Consider the following 21,270-nt stretch of genomic DNA (forward strand, 5'->3'; position numbering starts at 1 on the left):
TTCTGTGTTCTTTAACCAAATTGATAATTGCGCTTTTTTAATTCTTATTTTCATTTAAACGTTTTAAAAATATGCAATGCAATCATGTACATCAAATTCTAGCCATTGTCAATTTTGTTGAACATTGTTTGCTGTTTAGAAAAAAGATAGAGAATACTGATTTTAAAGAATAAAAGCAAATAATGATAATGGTGTTTTAGAATAATTTGTTGGTGACACCGATAAAACAATAACAAGAACCCTATCTGTAGTATCATTTTCTTTAAAGAATTTCAGTCAAAAGAGAAAATCTTCAAGAAATATTAAAACCTTTCAACTAAACGAACTAAAATAAACGGTTTTGCAAAATATCGGAGGTTAAAGAATAAATAAAGAATATTCGTAATTTCAAAATAATAAATCGTAAGGACTTACTTAATGTTGTTAAAATTATTCTAAAAAATTATTTTGGCTTGTAAAGTAATGTATCTACTGAGTATTATTAATTGTTAAAATTATTCAACAGTTATTGTAACACAATAATTTCAGTAACGCTTATTTATAGTTCATTGTTACTTAAATTGATAGGTTTGCTGTGTAATTACAAATATTTAACAATCTGTTAATTATTTTAATCTTATTTTACACAATAGGATACATTGATTACACATTATGCCAACTAAGATTTGTCGTAATCGTACCGTCGAATCACTGCAAAATGTGTCATTTGAAACGAATTTTCTTTCTTGCAACCTCGTTCTAATGAGCCTGTCATTGCGTATCCCATGTTGAAATCTGCTACTGACACATTAGTTGTCAGTGACAACTGTTAAATGAAAATGAAAGATATATGAGTTTGACATTGAAATAATTAAACTGCATGTAAAAAGTGATGAAGTTTTTATTGTAAATCTACTCTATCCAGTTCCTTATATTTGTAGATTAGGCTCTAAAGTTACCTTTATTTTTGCAATAGAAAATTTTTTCATAAAATACGTACGCAGGAATATTATATTCTCTTTGTTACGATCGAATATTACGTTAAACCACTGGGCCTCATTGATACTTCATAGAATACAATTAGTACCCTTTTCTTTGATGATTCCACTCAAAGAAAACTCAATTAACGAATCAAATATATGTGAAATTAAAAGTATAGATAGTGAATTAATCTACATTTTAATTAAATTATAACTACAGCAGGAAAATTGTATTTAAACGAATAATAATTTTAATGTAAAGTATTTTAAAAACTGAAACTACTTTAAATTTGGAAATAAACAAATTTTGAACGATTTCAACCGTATTACTGTGTTGATTTTCATACCGATATTACGACTGTTGCGGCAAGTAAAGTTAAGGCTGTATGGGGTAAACCAGAATCTGCTTTACACTCTCTAGCTCATAATGGGACTAAAAATCAGCCAATTATTTTTAAGACCGAAACATCTCTTGGATGAAAAAATTAGGAAAGAATATATAAAACTAGAATTATTTTACAAAGATGGCTATAAAAAGTTGTTATTGTAATGCTAACTAAAGCTATCAGTTTTCTTTTAGTTTCAATTTATAAACTCTCATTTATTATTTAATAAATTATTAGTAAAATGAATTAATTAACTTTATTAAAAATCTATTGAATATACCAAATTGATGCAAAAACTGAAAAACTTGAGTTAAATAATTTCTATTTTTTAAAGCTTATGTACAAGTAATGCAATTACATTTTATAAATTATTTAAGTGATGTGAATATCTAAGGTAATAAATATTTAACCGAAAATAAATTATGTGCAGAACACAAATATACTAATAATACTTACTCCGTTGTACGAGGTTAAATGTGGTGAAGTGGTAATATTAAATCTTTACCAGTTTTCCGCTTGTACAGATGTAGTAGTTATTAGATGGTAAACAAAATTTTAGCGATAACAATCATTTAATGAATTGATATTGTGGTTTCTCTAATAAAGGGGAGTATGGTTAAGGTAAATCAATTTCATGCGGAATGAAGGCGACTGGGAATATTGTGTAGCAAAATCGATGCCAATATTACTAACAAATTTCTTAATTTCAATAGAGTTCAGAGTAATTAAATCACCTCAATTAAGCAATACCTTAGCAGCACTATGTGGGTAATTACATAACGTAAACGATAATAACCTTATAATTAGAAAACATTAATGCGTATAGGTTAAGAAATTAAAATTAAATTTAACTGCCAGTCGTTGTAGAATGATAATAGAGCGCCTCAGTGTGAGTTATGGAACCAAGTTTAATCCGACTAAAGCTCTATCGCCTAAAACAAGAAACACTAAAATCTAAAAAGCTGTGTTCCATTTTTTTTTCTAATTTTGTTTACATCATTAGCTGGGTCATTATTTGAAATAACTCATTGTAGCAAGCAATATAATTTCTTCTTGGTGAATATTATTAGAATATTAAAAATCTGATGTGGACACCACATGACTTCCTTGTACACCTACATATACAATCCTTCCTTGTACAATTACATACACACATTTTTAAAGTACATAAAATATTATTTCACTAATAACTTCTGATTTTTTTTCATATTTTTTTATGTTATTATTGAATTATTATTTATTCTAACATTTTTTTTTGCAATCAGAGGTTAATAATTATTAATAAATCAGTAAATTTAAATTTTAAAAAAAAGTTAAAAAAAAGGAAAAGGAAAAAAAATAAGAAAACTTTGCAAACAAAGAAAGAATAAAAACATTAGGAGAAGATGGTAAATATAAACAGGAAGAAACGTTAAGACCTAGAAAAGAATAAAAAGATTAAGAGAGGATGATGAATATAAAGAGAGAGAAAATTTGAAAACTAGAGAACGTGTACACAAATTAAGATCAGAAGAATTATATCAAACCAAACAGCGAATAAATGATTAGCAACAAAAAGCAAATAAACTAAATGGGGATCAACTTCGAGTTAGGAAGAATATTGTCCGGCAATATCAGAGGAGTAATGAAATAAAAAATAAGAACTTTTTGCTATTTATCAAATATTGTGCATATATGCCTCAGTGTATATGTTGTTTTCGTGAGAGTCTATTTTTCAGTCACTCTGTAGTTAACCTTAATGTACGAGTACATAAAATTAAACAGAAATTCCAGAATAATTAAATAAAATTAAAAAGAAATTAAACTAGAAAAAATAATACGATTCTAAAATATAACTTTCAATATTAAATAATCAGATGTTTCCACCAAATCTATAATATATACACATATGTAATAATGCCTATTAAATTAGATATACACATTTTTAAAAGACATAAAATTCTATTTCACTAATAACTTCTGAATTTTATATACGTACATATATATATTTTTTATTGTTATTATTGAATAACTATTTATTGTAAATTTTTTTTACAATTAAGGGTTAACAATTAATAAATCAATATATTTAATTTTAAAAAAAGTTTAAAAAAAAGAAAAGGAGATGAATTCTGATTCGAACCTATGTGCTTTCCCTTGTAAGATCCAAATATTTCATTAATTAAAATTTTATTTGGCTCTAACACTGTAACCAATGAAAATAAGTAGCTCTTGTGATATAACTTTGAAAAGCTCTCAATGAGGGGTTATTACTGCAGTTAAGAAAAAGTCCAAAATACAAATTTTTGGGGATTTTGGGTTTTTTGGACACTTTTGGTTTAATCGATTGCATCAAAAGGGAAGGTGCACAACTAGGTGTTACAATAGTCCTAAATCTAAAATTTCAACATTCTACGGCTGATAGTTTTTGAGTTATGACAGTTCTTACATATGTACGTACAGACGTCACGCCGAAACTAGTCAAAATGGATTCAGGGATGGCCAAAATAGATAGTTCCGTTGAACTCTGAAAACCGACATTTTTTCCGATCACAATACTTTCTTTATTTCGTACAAGGAAGTAAAAATATACAAGCATGCTGAAAACAAAAATAAATGAAACGAAACCGGACTACATCACAGTTTACTGGAAAATCTTTATATTTTATATAAATGTTATATATATATATATATATATATATATATAATAGTTTTTATTATAATTTATATATAGTTTTTAAAAATACGTTATAAATTTCTATCTTTCTTCTTCATCTTTCGATTAGACCTTTTTAGATATTGTTGAATTTTCTTTCTTTATTCTTTTCATATTATTTTCGTTGTTTTCAGTACTTTTTCATTCTTTCCGAGTACCTGTTTTGCTTTTCAATTTTCTGCAGCTGTTCTTTAGCTTTTCTTTTCATCTAGTTTGAAATACTCAATTGTATTTGGAAACTATTCTATACGTTATTATTATTTTTTTAAATTTTTACTTAGTTTTTCTAGATATTGGTTACTTTCCGGTGCCACCCTATTTTTGTATTTCTATCTTTGTAATAGTTAAATAATTGGTTTGTCAATAAATATATTGCCACTCATTCTGTAAATGTGGCCAAAAAGTCATTCTTCCTTTCCGCATTTCCGTTTTTAATTAAGGAAAAAATCAAAACTTCTTTTCTAATGTAAGTATTTTTCTTACTATTTTATTCCAGGCAAGATACAGGGATATATAATTTAAAAAAATAAAATATCAGCTTCAAGAATATTTTGTTTTATAAATTCATAAAAGAGTCACAAAAATCGTTCTCAAATGTTGTAAAAGTTTACCTAAGAACATTAAAAAAATTCTTTAGATGTTATCATAAAGAATTCAAAATGTTTTTCTAACATTTTTAAAGATGTGGAATTTTTAGAGTTGAAAAAAAAATCTGTTCGAAAGCAATAAATCTCTTTTCTCAACTACTTTTAAGAGGTAAAAAGTCAGTTGATTAGTTTAGAGAACGAAAAATTTTGTTAGTTTTCTTTAAAGTTACTTTACCGTATGGCTAACAACTACTGCTCGTTGAAGTTACTTCATGTTTAACAGTACAAATGGAGATTTAAAGAAAATTCAAAAGATACAGCGGACGAATAATTTGAAAAATAATGTTTTAAAAGTAATCTATATTTTTGTAACGTCCAAGTAGGAATGTAATAATCTACTTCATGCAATTTGAAAGAAATTATTTACGTATTCATTTAATATCGTATAATGAATTCCGTATTCATTTTCAGTAATATAGTATTGCATAAACGTTGAACATGAATAGCAAGTAAATATTAAATGAAATAAATATAAATTCTAACCGGAATCAATCGTGTTCAGTCTTAAAAATTAACAAAATTTCCAGGAAAGATTTTTCTACTTTAAAAATACTGCTCCTAGATCGTACTTCAATGAATTATGCATACTGAAGTCAAAATACATGTTATCATATTTTGAAAGGAATTTGTGTATAAGACATTTTTAAAGTTGTATACAGCTTTAAATTTTTTAAACTTATCATTAACATTTCGGAACCCAGAAATATTGCGATTTTTTTTAAGCCGAGTCCTTTCTTTGTTAATGTGAAAAGAAAGGTTGCGTATTTGTGAATTTCAAATAAAGACGAAATTATAATAAAATTATTATAAACTTAAACAAATATTCTTAAATTATTTTAAGTTACACTGATTCTCAATCAATACCTCCTGCAACCAGTGCAAAATTTATACAATTGTACACTATTACTACAAAATAGGTACCATCAATCATCCAGATTTAAATTGTTTTAAAACACTGAAAATAATTTTCACTCATGTAGGCATCGTTATCACTCATGTAAGAAAACGCTATTTTTAATAATTACCTATCTATAACATATTCTTAATTTGTTTCTAAAAATGTTTTCTTATAGATGAAAACTATAAAAATTGACAATGAATAACTGAAAATGTTGGTGTGATAAATATTTCCTCGTATTATTAAACCTATTTTAGTATTAAATATAATAGTAGTATGGTATATACAATATTAATAAACATTCTACATTAAACATTCAGTAAATATTATACATTGCATTTTTCGTTTGTTATATCATAAATAAATGTTCTAATAAATAAACTAAACAAAAAAAGAATGTAGTTAATCGGGTCTGATCTTACAGAATTTACTGAATGCAGTTTAAAAGGATTTTATTTTTACTTTTTTTATATCATTTTATAATTTGATGACTGAAAACTAAATGTAGATATTTACACATTTATTGTGGAGATAGTGTAATACAATGATAAAAGTACATAAAGAAGCGAAATTCAACTATTCTCTGCCTACAGAAAACGATGTCAACGTTCTTTGTCTCAGTTCAAAATGCCCCTCAGCAAAAGAGTGTCGTCAGACTGTTTATTCAGAATTGGAAAGAGGGAAACTGTTGGCGCAAATCCAGCTTTATAGGCTGGTGGAGAAACTCCATAAAAAGAAAAAAGGCGCTACAGCCCTCTTGCCTACCTTAAAGTCGGGGTCTACAGCCATTTTCTTGAACGAACCGATGATGTACAAGTTTCCTGCTCCTGAATCTATCATTTTAGCCTTTGTTGAATATCTGAAAAATATAAAAGCAAAGTTTTTCAAGAACACAGTTCAAATCAATATTTATAAAACAAAGATATATTGCCAAGTTTACTTGAATTCGGATTTAAAGTATTAGTAAAGTGCCTAATGATTTTATACCGATTAAAAAAATAAAAATAATAATAAATAAATAAATACGAGTGTTTACTTTCTTAATTTTCTTTTAAATTCTTCGGTTAAAAAACCTACAAATAAGTATATCACTTATTGATAACACCTTATAGAAAACAATTGTGGACACAAGGATACTGAATCTCTCGATTTTATCTAACAAATGCAGGATATATGGAATTAAAACTACGCTTGACAAATTATTTGGTTTAATAAATAAATCATTTTGAATTATTAGATAATGAATTGAACGTTGTTGTCATAAAAGGTTATTAACAAGAAGTGTCGGGCAAGAAAGTTTTATCTTTCAAAATATTTATAATATTTTGAAAGATAAAATCTATCATGCACGCTACTTGAGATATACCTACAGATGTTGGGCTAAAATATTATTTTTAAGATTTTGAAATATGATTTACATGATTATGAATCCAGTCAGACAAAGCGAATAACCAGACAGATGACAGTGGTATGTCTTTTATTAGAGTAATGAAATATAACACACTGAAATAGTCTAATAAAATATTTCATAAATATATTAGTAGTCAAAATAATCCTAATTATGATCTCCTTTCTTAAATTACGCAATGGTACATTTACCTCAATCTATCGTTAAGAATTATAAACTGAAGTTGGACTTCAACCGCCCAATAGTCAAAGGCAATTTGACACTTGCTAAAAAGAAATAAAGAAAATTCAAATATCATTCTAGATATCTGCCATTCAGAATGATGTCATTCAGAATGAAGTACTACACCTACAAGAAAGTAACCAGCAGTAAAATAATAATCACAAGATTCCCGGTAACCAAGTAAATCCCGTACATTCGTACAAGGTCTGAAAACTTTAAAGCATAATATTTTGAATGTCCACGAAGCTGATGTATACACGATGTACAATTTAGACAGGAAATTTATATATTAAAATTATGACTTGGCTCCCTGTCAAGAAGATACAATTTATTAATTATCTTAGGTGAAAAAAAAGTTTAATAAATATAAAGATATGGAAATTTACAATGACAATGTTCGCTCACAAAATATAAATAATTCCGAGTACTAATAAGTTATAATAGTTAACAATTTATTTTAAAATATATGCTAAGCATCAAATATTTCTTTTGTTGTTTAGAAAAGCATACATTCACAACTAATTATCAGTTGTAGTTTTATGTAAATTATCAACAGACAAAACGACGCTAATAATAAATGTAACGAAATAATAAAGATTACCGCCATAAATAAAAATAATTATTACGCAAATAGAAATAAACAAGTTTTCTTCAGCTACTCATAAATCTAATTTCAAATAATCGCTTGAATAAAGTAGTATGTTTCTGACAGAATATGGTATGAGTAATTTGATTCTTTTGACACAGAAGAATTTTTCTCATTATTGTACAAATACATTTTATCTCTTACTGAGTAAATGGCGAGAATAAAACATCGTTTTCCATATAAAAAGGGGTTTTTTTATTTATGGATTTTCGCTTTCTTATGACTGATATATAAGCAAACATCTGAGCTGCAAATGGCACTTGGTCATAATTACTTTCTATGAAATTAATGATACAGCCAGTCCCTGTGGTATACTCGTAGACAACATTCCACTCTCTACAGAGTGAAAATGCACCTGCATTTCGATGAGCTTGGCGCTAATATGTAATAAACATACATCGAATACTCATTACAAAAAAAATTCGCTTCGTCCCTCACTTTTCCAAGTAAGCCTGGAATGAGATATTTTTTATTACTATGGTATTTTTGTGAGTGAATCGGGCCTCTTGTGCCCAGTTATCGATAACTTGTTCTTTTTTTTATTATACGATACTGTAAAGTCATTTTTATGCTCTTTCGCATAGAGTGCAAGAAATGGCTTGGAATATAAATATTCCAGCAATATTGTATGACCTTCAAAAACCTGTAACTATTATAACATTATTTATGTATAACACTATCTCTGATGGTTAGTCGTATGACCTTCAAAAAATATCCAAGGTCATATGTGAGACGTCATATTTCAACGTAAAATTTTCTGCTCTTTCATTGGTGTGTCAAAATAGGTCATTCTATTAAAAAAAAAAAAATCACTTAACCTTGAAATAAGGTCAAGGTCAAATACAATTTCACCAAGAGATGTCCCTCTTCAATCTGAGTAACTTTTGTTCAGGTAATTGTTTTGAATTGTGCGTAATTTACGAGAAAGCCTCCTCGGGCGATTAAAATGAAACATTCTGTATATACAAAATATTTTTATATATGAACAATGTTTAAATTAACATCGCTTTCTTCTGCGCAATTAAATTTTCTTCTTACTTTTTGTAGCAAAAATTGTGGAAAACGTATCTAGGTGTAAAACCTTAAACTGAAGCTGGTTCTTGACTCGCTATACTTTTGGTTGAAGATGTTTTCTATTGCACGTGGGAAGTTTGAAATTTCCTGAAAGAATCATAAAATCACTTGAGAAATCACCATCTTTATTTAAGTTTCGTAGTCACTATTATCTACAAAAAATATTCAATAACTGAACCATATATATTTCACCCAATCACATGTTTTTTTTTTATTTTTATTATTATTATATCAGTTCCTTACTTCTAAAATATTTGAAATAAACTTTAAAAATGATAAAAATACTGCATACACAAGGCATCGTGGGATGGCAACAGAAGGATACAAGAAAGATCCATGGATATTGACAAGAAACGGCTAAAACTTTATGATGGAAAAATAAAAATAAAACAACTTTCTTTGGTTAAGGTTTTTTCTTATTCTACATGATTTATCGTAAGGCTTTAATAGCGTTCCTCACTTCTGGCCGTGAAAGTATTGGAGAAACTAGATAATTTTAAATACACAGTTAATACGCTAGTTAATATCACCACAATAACCCAAATAATACATGAAAAGTCATGTTATTATGGTTAATTTTCTGCGTCAAGAGATTATTATACTATGTCTTGTAGAGTAAAGAATATTCTGTAATACAAATATGCCGAAACTTCTTGTTCGATAGAGAAGCAGTTCATTGTAAGGATCATGTTAGTTCATGTCTTCCTTCAAGCACTGTACATTGTTATCTACGGTTACTTTATAAATTTCCAATACTTTTACGAGCTAGAAGTGAGGTACGCTATCAAAAACCTTACGATAAATCATATAGAAAAAGGCATTCCTCTTTGAAGGAGTAATGTTTACTCTGCGTACACAGTTTTATTCTTCATTTGAAAACACTAGTGGCTTTTGTTACATAATAATTTTTTTGACGGCGATCCAATTTTTATTCAATTAAAAGTGCATGGTGCACAATATTGCACTGTGTTCTTCAGGTGGAGTGCGTATTCCATTGCGGCTGTTCTCACTTCACCTTTTACTATATAACGTAGGGGTACAAATATTGCTTTGGACAATAATAAAGCGTGAATTTGGAAAAGAGTACAGTTTACTCGTACTGTTGTACTAGTGCAAGTCTTTGTGAGATTATTCGTAATTGTCTCGGTAACGTTTTTGGAATGCGTGTAATCTTGATTTTATTTACACAGATAATAAGAGTAGGATATAATTAGTATTCCCTTACGAATTATTTTTTTTTTTTTTGGCTTGCTAACAGGATTGGAAAGTATCGCCCACCGGAAAAAAGTGTAGGGTAAGCGGAAGCAGCTTAAGTAATTAGGGTAAGCTTTAAAGCAATTCCTTGTTAGTTCTAATTGTGTAAATGAGATGTAACCTTTGAAAATTCAATGATTATAATTTTCAGAGTTTGCGTATACCAGTAAAAGTGTTGTACGTAACATGAAGTGTAAATTTGTAATAAGTATCATTTACGGATCAGTCAAGAACGGTTTGTGAAATTCGGCATCTACCACTTGACCATAAGATCCGATTACTCCACTAACCCAGAAAGAACAAAGGAAAAAAATATTGATGATATTTATGTACATACTAGTGCGATAAAACCACTAAAGTATATTTACATAAACTTGCGCAAATTACGCATTCAAGCAATCAGATTTTTGGAATTTTTACCAAATATTAAAATAACAAAACTCTAAAGAAATATTATATTTAGAATTATTAAACCGTGGATTTTAAACCACGGTTTAAAAACAAAATTGATTTTCTTTATTATTTATTAAATATTTGGATTAAATCAATAGTAAATAAAAATTAAAACAGAAATTGAAATCACTGGTTGAAAGTTAAAAAACAAAATTGAAATTCCTATCGTTGGTTATAACAGACTCACTGATAAAAGTATATTCTTCTCTTAATTACAATTATTATTAGTTTAAGAATAATGAATCGATAACCAGTAAAGAACAATTATGGGAATATTTTGGTAACAATTATGGGTTTATTATTTTAGATTTATATATGAAAAAAATCCGAATGTGGTAAAAAAAATAAAATAAATATCTTTTAGTTTAACATTTTGGAGGATAATGTTTGATGAGACTCCAAGAATGATGAAGCTTGAATTTTAAAAGAGAAAAGGCAAGGAGATTGTATAAAATTATATGTAAATTTCGAATGAAAGAAAGAGTGAGTCGGCTGGGGATGTGTTACTATGGTAATTCATTGTATGAATAGAACATGAGGCGGACTGGAATTGAAAAGTCACCGCCGCGGGTTATTTAGTGATTGAATTATGTCTGTGTTGAGGGGTGCTCGATCTTCCACAGGTTATCGGTAATAAAAATTGTGGGTATATTATTTTATTATGTAAAGTCTACCTATTGCTGCCACATTAACGGTTATACTGCTGAGACGTAGGCATTTAAGATTGAAAAGTAATGTATAATTTCTAATTTGCATTATAAACATTATGTCTATTGATGCAATTGTTTATTTTAAAACGCAATCGTTTTTGGAAAAAGATTACGCGAATACTATTGGATATTCATTTAATAAGTTCTTACAACCAAAACTCAGATCCGGTAACTCTTAAAACAGTAACCGTTATTGAAACTGAATATTAAAAACCGTAAGTGCACTTAAAAAGACTTTTGTTCATGAATTATATTTTTTGGCAAAAATCTACAAAGATCACTGGAAAATATTAAATTCATTAGACATCTTCAAAGAACCGGTTGGAAAATGTATAACATCAGATTTTCATAAAATTAGCATGAAAAGCCGTAACGTCGAATGAGTTATACCGATGATTGGAAAAGGCATTTAACCATTAAAACATCAGTGAAAAAATTGACTAATGAAAGAATTACACTTAAACTTTATTTTTATGATTGTGGGCTTCTTAATCTGCTTATTTTATTGATTTTTTTTTCAAATAATAAATGACATTCTTTTGTTTCCTAAGAACACTGGGCTTCAACAATAATATATAAATTAAGTTTAAATATTCCTTTTCTCGAATTAAAGTTTAATGTATTATTTACTTGTGTAAATAAGGTAATCGTTTATGATTATGTACGATACATTAAATTTTACCCAAATGTACACTAAACATTATCTATAAACTGAAGAATATTTAAAAGCTGTACCGTTTAACACCAACAATAGATTCTCCAATAAATTCATAGCAACTTGAATAATTCAATATAATTATTATAGAGGTGATAATAATAATAAAAAACCTTATTGTTTTGTGAGGTGCATAGTTACAATTTTTGAATATTTAATTTAAACGGCGGATAAAACTTAAATGAAAGTGTTTTCTCTTTAATCGGGACTTCCGGACTTAGGTATTCTAAATTGTTTCAGCTAGTTTGTTTTTACGATATTCATGTATAAACCCTTAATTATGTACTGCTAGTAAATTAATTTGAAAAAACTTAAAATACTACTAATTAAAAAAAAGCAGATTTGTAAAAAAATATAAATGAACAGAACGAGTTAGTTATTTCTAACCTTCTTGTACCGGCTACTTCAACAACTTTGCACCGACTTCGGCACCACCAACAAGATGCTAATGTCCAGTAAGATGACGCAGCACTTCTTGCCCAGCCCTCCTCAGGGTATAACAGCACCTGTTCTGACAAATATTTTGATGTTTTTAATAAAACCTATTTTTAAACTGTTGCTACTTTTGGCTTTGCCAATTATTTTATTCTAAATCTATCATGTTCGTTAGTAGCATCCATTTGTAGTATCATTTTTTTAATGTTGGAGGATATTTTTTGTAACACAAGTAGCTTCGATTTTACAATTCTGCTGACAGAATTTTTTTCCACAAATTGTTTCCTTCTAATAACTGAAATACATTACTAAAAAATAATTATTTTTTATAACTAGTTGCATTGTCACGTTTTAAAAAAAAAAAAAATATATATATATATATCTTTGGGTTGAAGGAATCTGTTATATTAAAATATAATAGTTGATTCAAAACCTATTTAAATTTTCTTCACATAAATATTTATTAATTAAAAGATAAATAAATGAAATAAGAATAATAATAACCAAGTTATAAAATTAAACTACTTAGAAAAAAATCCAGATTGTTGCCAAAGCCGCAAGACTAAGGCAAAGACGGCAAAAATTGTGTTCTTATTTCTTGAAATATTTAGTCATGTCTACCTCGAAAATATACTATATAAAAGTATAAATAAAATTTGCTTATTCGATGAGAAAGAGCAAACTGTTAGAACAGCAGTTCAAGAAGAAAAAAGTACTTATTAGTATTATGAATTTGTTGTGCGTAATCAAGTGAAAATTGCTGCGTAGGTCTGAGTTTAAATTGAAATGTTATTAATAAATTGTTGGGTAATTTAAACGTAGCTTTGCTAAGTTATGTACTTTTCTAAGTAACTTACTTTTATTTACTAAGTCGCTTTTCTTTAAAAGAAGGTGTTTTTAAAGTAACCTTAATAAATTGCAATAAATTTTGCATTCCTGAATTTTTTGTAGTTTTAGTATAGATCCACTACCTACCTACCGGTGGTACAGTTATATGCGTAGTAGTGATGACATGGTTGCACAGTTTTCATATGGTTTTTTAAATATATAGTGTAATCTTTATCCATTAAGAAATACAAATGTCATCAGTATTTTCGATTTTAGAACATTTCTGTTCAACACAGCGCTAATTTGCAACAGTCCGCCATATGGATTATATTTCTTCTGAAACATTTTCTTTTTTCAATGGGAAAAGCTGTAAAAATCACCCGAAAATTTTACGAAATTAATAACCTGTTTTAGACTCTTCCCTCATGCCAAAAATTCCCATTATTTTTGGGTATCTTTTATTAATGCGAAGCCATCCACAGTTACCCATACTTTCATTTTTACGTTTATGTAAAATATATATATAAAGTAGAAAAACATGAGGCTACCACTTAAAGCTGAGGACAAAATGCGGAAACAGGAGGAGCCGTCAATAAAAAATTAAGAAGAGCAAATAAAAAAATGTTTTCCAGTAAACTCACTAAACGATTTAAAGGAAATTACTGCAAAATTAAATTATTTACTGAAGTTCAACAATAAAAATTTTTCATCTTTCAATCCCTTATGAATCAAATTCGATTCTCGGTTATTAACTTCCTTAATTAACCTTAACATTTTTCATTTTAAAAGCAAATATTTTTGGTAAAAATGTTTTAAAATCTTAAAATACTATATAGATATTGTAACCAGATTTCGTAGATAGGCAACAATTGTAGAAATCTTTTCATCGTTCAACGTAGGACAAAAGTGAATTTGTCCAAATTCACGTTCCTACTAAGTTTGTAAATTTAGAAAACATATTTTAAAATGAATTTTGCTTGTTGATAATTATGATGGTTGGGGTTATGAATTTTACAGTTGAAAAATAGAGAAAAATTTCAAGATATTTTAATGGTAAAAATTCATACTGGAAGTTTATTTATAATAAAATATAACTTTGTGTACTTTTAAGTTTGCTTGTAAAAGGTTCGATTGAATATTTCTGTAATATTCTGCTGGATCAACTTATACTATCCTACTTAATGAGCTGTAGAACATTAAACTTCACCTGTTTTCTTACCTTACCCCCTTTGAACACAATTTTTATCTTGTTTATTAAATATATATTATTAAATGGAATCAACTACAAAGAGTTCACAGTTAAAAAACATAACAAATGTCATAAAATATTAGTTGTTCTATCAAATTTTCAGATTTGAGAGAACTATTAATTGATCATTTAGACGGGGAATTTAAACCTCATTTTAACGAGTGAAAATTCTGAAATAAGACTGGAGAAGTAGCATTATTTTATAGAAATGATTTACAACTCCATCTGTCCCATCAAATTGGCTTTTGATCGTGATGGGACAGTTTGTATTTTGGATTGTTTAAATAAAATCATACAAAATAAAAACTATTTTGAGGAAAATGTTACTCTATTATATGAAGGAAAATCTGGAGAAGGAATAAAACAAATATAAATGAGGGTTATCATTTTTATTACAAATAAAAATTACTTCTGTAATTACTTCTGAAAGATTACTTCTGTAATCTTTCGTTATTAAGTCATTTAATTACTCTACTGGCAGTTCATCTATTCCTGCAGCTTTTTTATTCATTGTATATTGTTATATTGCTTAAATAATATCAGGTTATAGGATTACTGCTCATCCATTTCTATTTCACTTGGTATTTTATAGGAAGATCATATAATTTTTTGTTTGACTGGTGTAGTTTCTTTATGTATTTCTTTCACATTTTAAGTAAATCGACCTCCTTGCTTACTTTATCATTTCTACTGGCAATTTGTTTAGTGCTTTTATATTTCCTCTACTTATCCCATACTGTTTTTATTTTTTGCCTACATTAATTCATACTATTTTTTTCTTTTTAAATTCTCTATACCTCGAGTATTTGTCTGCAGGTCAAAATTCTCTCTAAATTTTCTGTCAATTCCAAATTCTTCCAGGATTTTAATAAAGCATGCTCCATCTATAGAGTCATATGCTTTTTAAAGTCAATAAATATTGTTACATATAGCTGGGCATTTGTTATGATTATATTTTTAAGGCTAAAAATGTGTTCTGAACACCTTCTTTCCATCCTAAATCCTCCTTGATATTCCCCTATTTGAGCATCAAAAATCAGTTCTATGTTGATTAGTAATATCTTGGGCTAGATTTTACATGGTACTAGTAGTAAGGAAATTCCTCTAGTTATTCACATTTGATCTGTCTGCTTTCTAATAAAGGGATGTATAAATGCCATCTTCCAGCCTTTTTTGATCCTTTCTGTATTCCAAGTTTCCTTCACAGTTGCATGGAGGTGTTTTGTTACTTTTCAGTAACCTAATTTTAGAAGTTCGCTGTAATCCTGTCTTCTTCGGAAGATTTGTTGTTCTTGAGGATTTTAACGGCCTGTCAGACTTCTTCTATATATGAAGGATCTGACTGGTGGAATTTTTTCTGGTTTTTATGGGCGGCTTTTCACAGTTAAGAAGTTCATTGTAGTACTGCATTAAAATCGTGTGATTATCCTGGTTATTTGTAACTAATTTTCCTGATTTGTCTCAGAAATTTAGACTTGGGGGTTCATATCCTTAAACATGTCTTTTGAAAGTCTGGTAGCAATTTCTTGAGTTGCTTTTGGTAAAATGCTCTTGTATTTGCTGAAAGGATTGGATTTCATACTGTTTCTTTTCATTTTTGATTATGGTGAAGATACTTTACTTGCTTGTCAGAATTTCTCTAGTTGATTTGTACCAAATTTGTTTTGAATTTTTACCAGTCTCTGTTGTTTCCTAATGCTTCATTGCATTTGGCACTTCACTAGGTAGTCCAATTTCTGATTTTAGATGGGAGAGACTTTTCTGCTGCTTTGATTGTTCCAATCTTCATGTCTTCCCATGACGACCCTTGTAATTTGGATTTGTTTGAGTTTCTTACACCAGCCTTAATATTCTTGGTTCCAAAATGCTTTTCTTTAAGTTTTCTTCTATTTTGGTCTTTGCTTAGGATGAATTTAACTTTAGCCTTTGTAAGATAGTGATCAAAGTCCTTTTTGCTTCCCTTCTGAACTTTCATATTCTGAATTGTTTTAATTCTCTTCTGGAGATGACAATGTGATCAATTTGAAATTCTCCAAGGATATGATTTGGGGACTTCCATGTTTTGGTCTTTTTTGGTTGTCTTTTAGAGTGTGTACTCACAATTTTCAGGTTAAAAATTTGGCATAGTTCTACAAGTCTAACTTCATTGTTGTTCTTGTGAGCCAGGAATTCCCCAGTGATGCTTCATTGCCCAGTTGCAAGTGGAATTCCCCTAGTATAATAGTTATGTGCTTTTCTTGGATTTGCAGATCACATGTTCTAGTTCTTCTTAGGAAATTTGAACTTTAGCTAGATTTTTCTTATTATCAACGTTTGATGGTAAATTTTGCGTTAACTCGAGTATAAGTTTTTTTCTTACATTTAACTCTTGAGGTTGAAACTTTGTTAGATATAGAATTGAAGTTTGAGATTGACTGTGATATATTCTTTGTAAATTCAAAAGCTGTTCCTAGTAAGGGGAACTTTCCAGAATGTAATCTGTTAGTTTCCTTTATAAACCCTGTAGTTGTCTGTTTCAAAGATATTTTCATCAATGTAGCGGATTTCTTTTAGAGCTAGAATTTGCACATTGTAGTGATTGACTGCTTGTGTTAGTTTTCGATGTTTTCCTATTTTACGAAGTGAATTGATATTTAGTATTCCAATATTATACTTGTGCTTGAATTTAAGTTTTCCAGGATTCTTCAATAAAACCTAAACAGAAGTGACAGGCTCACCAGAATCCAAAATGTAACAATTGTAACTTGAAGTTAAGAGATTTTACTCCCAGGGGTAATTTGTTTTGTTTTCTACTCATTCCCATCCATAGAATTTGTTATGTTGGGGTTTTTGAGCTTTGCAGAGATTGCTTGTGATAAAACTGGAGTCCACTAGACTCCCATTTAGTTCAGTTTCAGGATTTCTGCTTTCACCTATCCAGCAGCATCACATGGAGGAGCCACTCAATCTCATAACTTCCTTTCCTCACATTTCTATGAAATGAAAAAGTGCAAAGCATCACTGCCTCTATTTCTTTTATTGTATTTGGTATTTCTTTTTTCGAACCACCTTTCTGGTAATTTATAGTTTCTTTATTCTTTTTTCATTAATAAACCCAATTGTTTGTTTGGCTGCTACTACTATTTTCATGGGATATTTCACGTTTACAAAAAATTCATTTACAGAATTGCCTTCTTCACATCTCTTCAATACTTGAGTAAATTTTCTCCTGCCATCTTCATTCCAATTATTGTTTCTCTTTTTTAAGAGTTACTTTCTTTATTCAATAATTCTCTTCAATATTACTCTTTTTGCTGCTAATAATAGTATATGGTTGCTATTAATAATCAGTACCTGGCAACTCATGTATGTGTATTTTTTGTCACATTTCTAACCGTTGTTATGCAGTTATATCTTCAATTTGGTATCTGCTTTCATCTCCTGATGACTTCCATGTCTACAGTTTTCTTTTATGTTTTTTAAACTGAGTATTTGTTATGATCATTTTATTTTTCTCCTAAAAATCTGTAAACTTTCTCCCCTTCCATTCTGTGTCAGTCTACACTTTCTTACTTGTTGTTCTTCCCATCCAATCCTACAACATCCAATCACCCTACTGCAGTAACCAAATTCCCATCATTATTTTACAACTTTATGTTCTTTTACTCTAATTCTCTCATCTGTTCATGTATTATTACAATCTTGTTATCTGCATACCAGTTGTTGATTCTGTTTATTTTCACCTCTCCTTTTAAATTTTTTAACTTACCTGCTTGCATAAAAGTTTTATAATCTGCTTTTACATTCTAAACTTCTTTCCTTTTCTTGCTGACTTATTTCTATCAGCTGATTGCCATAATTTTATCATGTTGCTTTTTCTAGAAATCTGAATTAGAAACTATTTTAATACCAGAATATTTAAGAAAAGAAGATTTTACTATGATGCTAATACATAGAGAATTATTAGTTATGATAGTTCTTTTCCTTCTAACTACATATTGGCCACTCCTAATTTGAGATGTAGGCATTGATTGCATCTGCTTGCTCTTAGTATAGAGAACAGACGGGGATAACATGTGGTGCTAGTTACAAGTCGCATGGGATCAGGCACTTCAAGAAATACTTGTTAAACTGCCTCCTATCTTCAACCTGTCCGAGAAAACAAAATAAGGTAATTTTGAGAAAAAGCAATTTTTTCTTCCTCACTAGAGGTTTTCCTATTTATGTTTTTAATTTTTATTTTATTTTATTTTTTATTCTAGTTTATTTTACTGTTTAATGGTTGATAATTTCTTCAATGAAAAAATAAGCTCATCAACAAAAATATATATATCATTTAAAAGCTGTTATTTTATTACTGAATACACTGTGGTGAAAATCAAATCCTAGAATGTAAGCAACAATAAATTCAGATAATTCCTTTTACAAAACGGAAAAATAGTTACACCTGTATAAGTAAACCTTCATTTTATACCTTTTAGACACAATCAAAATTTTACCTTCAGTTAATCTCAAGTAGTCTAATCTGTAAATATCATATCAAACTAATTGTTAAATTGTATTCTTATTTATTTGTGTGGTCAATGATAATAATTATAAACTGTATTATTTAGTAAAGATTTTAAAGACACCCACAAAATTACATACACCAGAAAGTAAATTTAACAATATTTCAGGCTAAAAAAGTACTAAAAAAAATTATGTTAAGTTCTGCTTTAAATAAGATTTTACTATGAATTTCAACTTTTAAACTTATAAATTTTATTATTCTTATTATAATCATATTTAATAACTTTGTTGAACATTTAAATTAATTTTAATTATGAATGATTATTACCAAAGTCACTCACTAATGAAGTTACATTAGGGTGATTTTAAATTGAAGTTCTGAATGATCCAAGTTTGTTCCTGGAAAAATTATTTTACTCACATATTTTTTAGATGTTAGTATCACTTTAAATCATATTTTCCTTGTATTATAATAAAAGATTGTTTGTAATTAATATTTCATAATTTCACCGCTTTACTTTTAGTGGTGAGCTAACAATAATACAAAAAATGAAGTTTTTGAACTAGCTATGAAGAAAGAGTTATTTATGTATAGCTAATTATTAAATAAAGACAACAAATTATTAAGAAAAGGCTAATCATTAAATTCTGTTTATCATACTATACTCATGAATTAATGGACCTTTTTTTCCTTTTTTGTTTCACCACCAGACCCATTGTAAGGTATTACGTCAGGGGACGAATGAGGATAATATGTATGTATGTAAAATGTAGTCAAAAAAAAGAAAGTAGTGATGATATGTATGTAGGAAGTGTAGTATGAAGTGTACAGTCTCAAGTTGACTGTTTCTGAGGTGTGAGGTTAATTGAAACCCAACCGCCAAAGAACATTGGTATCCATGATCTAGTATGAACTATTGGACACATGTGAAAAATGAGTTCACTGTCTGAAACTCTACTTCTCCTGGATGACATTGCCTATTTAATTATTAGCTGTGAAGCACTTCAGATTTCATTAATTGAAGGGATATCTTTGATACTACACAATTTTAATTGTTTTTGTGGTCTTCTATTTTTTCTTTGTTAATACCCCTTTGCGGTTGAAAAACTTTTTATGAAAAAAAAGTTTTATCACACTCCTTCTGAACTTTGGAAACTGTTACTCCAGATGAGAAAAAGAGGTTATTAGTGCATGAACACATTAGTCTGGCTAAGTTCTATAATTCCATGGCAGATAGAAAGCCAAAATATTTAACCTTTTGCAATTCGAATCAGTTACTTCTAAGTAAAATCAATCAACAACTAATTACATCAAAGAAGCTTTCATTTCAGAATTATAACTTTGGATTACCTCACAATTAACACAAAATTAAATATGAGAAGAATTCATAATTGCAAAAATTCAATGTTTATTAAGACATGCATACATAAAATCAAACGTTACGTTGAAGTTCAAAATTGGTTGCAATACATTCTTTCTATATGATCCCATTTAATTTAAACCTAAACCAAACATCCCATTACCTGAATTTATTCAGTTTTTTTCTTCAACATGCAAAAATTACAGAACAAATTTTAATAAACTAGCATGGTAATGAACTATGAGAAAAAACTGCAGTCATTTAACCTATACAGAGTGTTTCATTTTAATCGCCCTAGGCGATTTTCTCGTAAAATACGCACAATACAAAAAAATGACCTAAACAAAAGTTACTCAGATTGGAGAGGGACAGCTCATACTGACCTTGAACTCTACTTATTACAAAATTAACACGATTTTTTTAAAATGGAATGACCTATTTTTGAACCACCAATGAAAACAGCAGAAAAATTTACATTGAATGTTTATAATTTACATGAAATATTTACGTGGTAGTCACATATATGACCTTGAATCTTTTTTTGAAGGTCGTGCGGCTAACTATCAAAGATAATGTTATACATTATTGTAAAGTCAATTTTAAGCTCTTTACCATAATTTGCGAGATAAATGTCGTGGAATATAAAGCAGAAATATTGTATGACCTTCAAAAACGTGTAACTCGTATAACACTGTATAATATACTAGCTATACCCGCCACGCTTCGCTGTGGCACATTGTGGTTGCATGGGTGATAAATGAGAAACGAAACAAAGCATACGTTTCATAGAAGTTTAATTTTGCGATACTTGTGGATAAACAATATTTTTTTGTTTTTCCACT

General features: G+C 28.5%; 1 protein-coding gene across 1 annotated transcript in view; it reads right to left on the reverse strand.

Annotated features, from left to right (window-relative positions):
* Window positions 1-658: 658 nt before the first annotated feature.
* Window positions 659-21,270, reverse strand: part of LOC142317736 (uncharacterized) — a 43,794-nt gene continuing 23,182 nt past the window's right edge. The window contains exons 2-4 of the mRNA XM_075354283.1: window positions 12,455-12,573; window positions 6,351-6,444; window positions 659-805 (exon numbers count right to left, since the gene is read on the reverse strand). Of these exons, the coding sequence (XP_075210398.1) occupies window positions 659-805; window positions 6,351-6,444; window positions 12,455-12,573 (360 nt within the window). The remainder of the gene's footprint in view (window positions 806-6,350; window positions 6,445-12,454; window positions 12,574-21,270) is intronic.

The sequence above is a fragment of the Lycorma delicatula genome, chromosome 1 (assembly GCF_047948215.1).
Source record: "Lycorma delicatula isolate Av1 chromosome 1, ASM4794821v1, whole genome shotgun sequence".
NCBI lineage: Eukaryota > Metazoa > Arthropoda > Insecta > Hemiptera > Fulgoridae > Lycorma > Lycorma delicatula.